General features: G+C 38.3%; 1 protein-coding gene across 1 annotated transcript; it reads right to left on the bottom strand.

Moving 5' to 3' along the window:
* Nucleotides 1–1,773: 1,773 nt before the first annotated feature.
* FITM2 (fat storage inducing transmembrane protein 2) lies at nucleotides 1,774–5,821 on the bottom strand. The gene is made up of 2 exons (XM_025167789.2): nucleotides 5,571–5,821; nucleotides 1,774–3,721 (listed from the first exon to the last, which is right to left on the bottom strand). Exons 1-2 carry the CDS (start codon nucleotides 5,726–5,728, stop codon nucleotides 3,109–3,111), a joined length of 771 nt encoding a protein of 256 aa, XP_025023557.1. The 5' UTR covers nucleotides 5,729–5,821; the 3' UTR covers nucleotides 1,774–3,108.
* Nucleotides 5,822–7,142: the final 1,321 nt, after the last annotated feature.

Here is a 7,142-nt window from a genome sequence, read left to right as displayed (position 1 = left end):
CAATTGGCAACGTAAGCAATTTAGCCAAAAGGAACCAAAACCACTGGAGAAACAATCTGTTATTGCATCGATTGAAGGTGAATTTGATTTGTTCATTCATGGACAACAAAACTGACATCAAGTGATTATTATACAAAAAAACTGTGTTACATAGAGTCAGAAGAATTTTTTATATAACATTTTCCTCTACAGTAACAATGTTGATGTATCATACTCAACTCACAAAATGTACCCATCCGTAAAATGTATGCATGTATAGACAGAGGATTTCACTGCCTTCTTTAAACAACAATAAAAAAACAGTGCTTAAGTAACAGGAAAAACATTATAGCAAATATACTTTATGTAAACTTACTGGGTATAGAACTGCTGAGAAAAATCTCAGCTAACGGAAACATATAATACTTAGGAATTGCTTAAGAATTCACCAATACTTCACTACATTCCTATGTCATGGAGCCAATTTGCGTATCGGAATACTCAGTGTGACTTTGGCTGTGAAAGAATTAAAGGAGCCACGAATGTAATCTGACTGATTGGAAGAGGTGTTGCCAGTCATAAAGGCTGCTCCTCATATACCTACGTGGCTCAGTTCATGAAGGTCTGATGTTTATCTTCATAGCAGAAAGAGCCCCAAAAGAGCTTACAACAAAAACAATAATGGTAATTTAAACTAAGTCTGCTTCCAATCCCACTGATATATACCACTGGTCTTGGACTTCTACCTCCATAAAACTCTTTCATTTGACAGTGTGGTTATTCTTATACCTTTTCATCTCATTACAATCACCCAACTGCATATATATGGACAGATGCTTATCTGCTCTTTCTTCTTGGTTTATGGATAGGCATAAAGCTGAGTTTGAGATAAAACTTTTTCTCCCATGTTGGAAACAGTGTTATATGAACCAATTGTCATGTACAATACAGAAGTTTAAATGTGGCATAGGCACAAGCTGTTGTAATTCTACAGGGCACAAGTAGCATAATCCTGAATATGAGGGCTATGATTCACCAAGGCATTTTATATACCTCTAATGTGTACCTTTTTTTTTTTTTTTACAGGTCTTTTCCTTAAGCAACCATTTAAGTAGAGAGAATGTTAAAAATTACATTGGAGGTTTAAACCAGGGGAAGTGTTAAAAGAATATTGTCCTTAAACAGAGGGCACACATAAACCCCACTGGATTACTCTGTAAATAACTGTCTTATAGCATACTTAGAGGTACCATGCAATTCAAAGGCACTTCAAACGGCATGCCCGTCAAATTAAATACAAAATCCTGAAATCAAACAGTTTGTGGGTAAAACAATCAAGATGAAGACTTCAAACTATTTAGTGTTATATTCTGATCACATCCATAACTGAAAGCTCTGGAGCTGAGTTAGCAAGTTTTGTTAAGACATTTACAAGACTGAAAAGTTAGCACAAAGGTGAACAAATCAGAACACACACAACCACATTTTTACAGCTCCAGAGACCCCCAAGATGGCTGAAATTCAGCAACAAATTGTTGATTTTTAGCTATTTCTGGGGGAAGTAAACATGGGATAAGTGTGCTAGGCCTCCACAAGACTCTAACACACCTACTTCCCATCTAAATATGCCCCCAAATCTTAAAAACAAAACACACAGACACTAAGACAGCAACAGTTTTCTGAGCCAGTGCCTCCTGTGGTATCAGTACATGTCTATTGTGCCCCTGGAGACCAAAAATAAAAATAAAAAACAAAGCGCTGTCTGAGCCAAAAAAGGTGCCCACTTCAGCTTAGTAGCTGCAAACTATGCAGCTTTATTAAATGTATAGTAGGAACATACAAAAATAAAGTAGGCTGAATATAACATATAAAGCAGCAACATTCAATAAAACAATTATTTTTCAATTAGATTAAAAATAATTGCACTTATAGTGTAATACTGTTAGTCAAAATGCAAAACTGTAGAAAGTACAATTAACACAAATATATTAACATTTTAAGCTTGTGTTGTAGAGAAAAAAGTCAAAGTATCGAAGGAAGCTAAACAAAATAAAAAAGTCCTTAAATAAGATTCTTTATGAATTATGTTTTTCCTGTTGTGAAGGATGGCTGTAGGAACCAATATAAATAGCATTTTCTAGATGACTCCCATAAACAATAAACGAACATTGCTGTAGATTTCCTAACTGCCATATTTAATTAATTGAAAAGCAGAGAATGTGGAAGCTGCAATCCTGCAAGCAACAGCCTGCTGTAACAGGACAGCTCTGATTACAAATATAAAGCATTTTGCAACATTCAGAGATACCATGTTGCCAAAGATATGACATATTAAGATATGCTAAAGAAGTCAAATAAATTTGAGAACAAAGGTTGGATGAGGCAAGCCATTTCATCTGAACAAAGTTGAATGTTGAAATAAACAGAATGGTGGGGATAGTTATTTTAAACCGCCCAGAGTCACTTTTTGTGGGATGGGTGGTATTTAAATCTGAAATATAAATTAAATAAATAAATCCAAAATTACCTATGGCACTAAATACCGTAAGACTAATATAGCTATCCTTTTTTGTAATAATATATGGATTTAAATCAAACTCAAAGAAAACTTTGTTCTACATCAAGCTCCATCCTTGACTTCAAGCAAGATAATTTGAGACAAAATGTTTAAGTATCTATCACTGTGTTAATTATTAGAACCTCAAATAAAGTACGATCTCGGTCAATTTATCTAACCAAACCAGAAATGCGTCCATTTATTGAATCCTACATTTTTGTAATAAAAATGTATTATGAGTGTTGTATCTAAGTGTATTTTTGTCTATGAAATTTGCCTCTTCATAGTTAAAAGTAGAGTTTTAAAGAGGAATATTTTCCTCTCAAGTTATTCTAATACCAATCCAGTCAACAGTTTCCATTCAGTTAGCCAAGATTAACAATTACTTGATATTACTAAGATATCAATCACTTTCAAGGACTATACCACAAACTCATCATGCAAACAGTATTTGGTCTTTTGCCACTCACTTTAAATATATACTTTAAATAACTATTATTAATAGTTGTCTTAAAATCTAGATAATTACAAATGAATATTCTTTAAAATAGAATCTGATCCACAAACTGATTTTATAGCCTACGATTAGACTTCGGGAAATAAAGGGTTCTTTTGGGGGGAAGCCCAGGAGATAAAGGTGACAGGTACCAAAACCTGTATGTTCCATACCAAGCAGAGAGGCCCACCAAAGTGCCAAAAATCTTGTCCCAAAAATCATGGAAATATACAGCAGTAGTAAAAAGCATGAAAAGCCAGATAAAGGTCAAACAAGTCAATGCTAAGAATAAGCTGTTCACCACCATGTGCAGTGTGGAGCCCTGAAAGGTTTTCACACTGGGCATCACAGCCAACTCTTCTAGAATCATTAGAACACAATATGAAAGGAGGAAGGAATGTCCTGAGATATCAAAATTTTGCCATATCCCACCAGCTTGTAGGCACCGCAGCTTGTTGGAATGTTCTTGAGTCACTACATCAAGGGATGATGATTTGTAACAACTGCCTGTGAAGTCCTGAATGAGCCAAAATATACTTGTGCATGTATACCAAATGATAGTACCAACCAACAGTGAGAACAGGCGAAAAAGTACAGGTAAAATCTTCTGGATGACATGGTAGTTGGTTATAGAGATGAATGGCAACAGCAGACAGAATGTCCAGGCCCAAGCAAATTTCACAAAATAGCTGCCAGAGAGAAATTGAAGAAAAATACAGTGAGCGCCAGGCAATATAAGTTACAAAATCATGTACTCCACATCCATCATGATTAATATCTGTTAGGGAGAATCTTCCCATATTTACAAACCCCATAATGGGAAAGTCAACATTTGATTTCATCTAAAGCAATGTCCAGGATCTGAGGAAAAATGTAAAATGTAAAGGTCCAATTACAGTTCCTATTACTCTCAGCTACAGAAGTATATTGGCTGAGGGTAACTATGGTAACCAGAAAACAATAGCTGTAATCAGACTGGCAGAAGAATGATTTAACCTTTTAAGTAACTACCATGGAGGAATTAAAAACTTTCCCCAAAAATTTCAGAAGAAAATATTCCTCAAAAGGAGTTAAGAAAGAAGCAGAGAGATATTTATAAACATCAAGCAGACAGGCTGAGCTTCCATGAAGATTAAGAGTTTCATATCATAAACAATACAAAAATGGATTCTCAGATCAGCTATATTTACTTCCTCCCTTTTTAATGTATTTTTTTAAATTGTTTTTCTTGATGAACAGTTCTAAGAAACAAGTTTGCCATTATTATAAAATTTCACATGCCCCAATAAAGTGGTTAACTGTGGATTACTGGCCTATCCCCCCATCCCTAGGCAACATAGCTATTACTACTTTTTTTGTACATCATAGTTAAAACAACTCAATGTTAAACAGAGTTGCAGCTCCATGTAAGCATATGGTTTGCAAATAATAATTCTAACTCAGTCCTGTTCATCCCCAGATAGAAATGGGAAAACCTGCTGGATGAACCTCTAGAAAGCTGCATTTCTTAAATTCATGTATGTGACCAGTGGAAAACCCACTATTTTTGTTTTATGACATTCTTCTATACTGTTTTTAAAGGTAGAAACTCTCTTAAGGAAGCTTGCAGCGATAAAAAAAAATTAACCAATTAGTATCCTTGCTACACTTACAAACTTAACAAAGTTATATGGCTTACTTTTGGTTGAGTTAAATAGATTAGTATTTAGTAAAAGTAAAATCTCCTTTGAGTTGAACTTAAGGCTTGGTGATTTTGTAGCTATACGCCTGTACTTTTCTTAGTATCAATACTCTCTTTTAAAATGTTTTTCAACTTCCTAATCTTACCTAAACCATGGGATTTTTCTGATGTTCTCCCTTTTAAGTACTAACCAGATATTACCCCACTTAAATTTGAGAGACAACAATCTAGTTTTTACTGGATTTCAATTCAGTATTAGATTATTACTCTCTGGACTAGTAATTAACCTTACTCTATTAAATTAGTACACTTGTTACAACATATTCTTCCCAAAGTTTAGAAAAAGTGAAGATCAGTTAGCCAGTGGAACTAATTGCCCAGTAAGGACAACGAGGTCCTCTTTACTGGATGTATTCAGGCAGAGGCTAAACAATTATATGTTGGGGTATCTCAATTTGGATTCCTTCACTTAGCAGGATTTAGTTAATGCACTAATGAACGTAGGCGCCATAGCCTTACTGGCCCTTTCCCAAACTACAAACTTGGGAAGCAGGATAGAAATGTGGCTCAGGTATAAAGAGATATGAGGGATCCCTCTCAGAGAGAGAGAGAGACCCTCACCCCGATTTACACGAGAGCAAGCCTCTTCTGGCCCACAGACCCCCATTCAAAGTCCTCACACTCCGTCCACGACCTTCAGCAAGCCCTCTACTCGTTCCCCCGCTGCCAGCCGCTTCCTGCTGTCCAGGTGTCCCCGCTACAAGCGAGGCCCTGCCTCCCAGATCCCCCTTCCTCCTCCTCCTCCTCCTCCTCCCTCCTCCAGCAACACCCAGCACCGGTCAGAGCAAGCCCCTCACACGTTGAGCACGTTGCGCTTGTTACTCAGGTAAGTAGCATCCAGCGGCACCAATTCTTTAACGAGGGATCCGGTCACCATTAAGCCCATCAATGCCCACGGCATCATCAAGGTCAAGTAAGGCAGCAAGAAGCGCGCGGCCCGGTCCACAAACTCCATGGCAGGGAGTCAGCGCGGCGAAGGAGAAAGCGGCGATCCCCCGGCACAGAACACCCGGCCGCCGTATTGCGTCGGCGCTTACGTCGGCCAGCTCCGCCTCCATCCCAGGCCGCTGCCCCTCCTTCGACGAAAGCTACTGTAACGGTCCAGAAGGGGGCGAGACGACATGGATGGAATGCGCATGCGTGTCTGTGCAGCCTTCGCGAGGCTTGTCCGTTGCTCCCAGGCGGCAGGGTTTAACGTTCGTCGCCTTCCGACTGCGACTGCGTGGTAGAAGTTACGTGGCGCGCCCTTTGTTTTGCGTTAGATTGACCTTTCTGGTGTGGGACCTTTCAATGCTTTGTATTACAACTCCTAGCATCCCCAGCGCGCTCGGACTTATACAAGGAAGCTTAAATAAAAAAATGAGGGGTCCTTTAAAATTGCATCCTGTTAATCTCAGCTATATGATTCTTGAAGGATTTTGGAACAGGCTAATCATGTTTGTGTTTACTTGGAAGGAAGTCCCACTGTGTTCAGTGGCTTTTGTTTTTTAAAAAACTGCATGTAGGTTTGAAGCTGTTCCGAAACTAAAACCTGATATTGGCCGTTAAGGAAGGCTGACAGTTAGCTCTAGAAGGGAGTATAGCATGCTTCATTAGAAGTTATTTGCTTCTTTTTTTAGGTATTCCTGTTTTTTCCACATCAGATATAGTGGTGGTGCTTAAAAGTTTGTGAAACCTTTTGAATTTTCAATATTTCTGCATAAATTTGACCTAAAATGTGATCTGCTCTCCACTTATGCCCTAAAACAGCCCAATTAAATGAGTCAAAAACATCATACTTGTTCGTTGATTTATTGAGGAAAATGATCCACAGCTACCTATTTGTGTGTGGCAAAAGTATGTGAACCTTTGCTTTCAGTAACTAGTGTGCCCCCCTCGGGCAGCAGTAACTGCAACTAAATGTTTCTGATAACTGTTCATCAGTCCTGTACACTGGCTTGGAGGAATTTGAGCCTGTTCCTCCTTCCAGAACAGCTTCAACTCACGAATGTTGGTGTGCTTCCTCGCATGAACTGCCCGCTTCAAGTCCTTCCACAACGTTTCTATAGGATCAAGACTTTGACTTGGCCATTCCAAAACATTCACTTTCTTCTGCTTTAACTATTCTTCGGTTGTACATGTGTTTCGGATCGTTGTCTTCCTTCATGACCCACTTTCTCTTGAGCTTCAGTTCACAGACAGATACCCTGACACTTTCCTGTAGAATTTGCTGGTATAATTCAGAATTCATAGTTTCATCAATGATGGCAAAGCAGGCCCAACCCATGATACTGCCACTATTATGTTTCACTGACGGGATAAGGTTTCTGTGCTGGAGTGTAGCATTTGCCTTTGGCCAAACTTAACACTTTTTATTGAAGCCAAAAAGT

The sequence above is a fragment of the Python bivittatus genome, unplaced genomic scaffold (genome assembly GCF_059951505.1).
Source record: "Python bivittatus isolate LINGU-HERP-01145 unplaced genomic scaffold, Pbiv_v1 ctg000700_np1212, whole genome shotgun sequence".
NCBI lineage: Eukaryota > Metazoa > Chordata > Lepidosauria > Squamata > Pythonidae > Python > Python bivittatus.
This window is presented reverse-complemented; position numbering and strand designations above follow the sequence as displayed.

Excerpts from the sequence above, each read along its gene's own strand:
- FITM2 (XM_025167789.2), bottom strand. The coding sequence starts at position 5,728 with ATGGAGTTTGTGGACCGGGCCGCGCGCTTCTTGCTGCCTTACTTGACC. Across the intron at positions 3,722-5,570 it reads AAGCGCAACGTGCTCAACGT|CTATTTTGTGAAATTTGCTT; the intron begins GTGAGGGGCTTG and ends TCTCTCTGGCAG.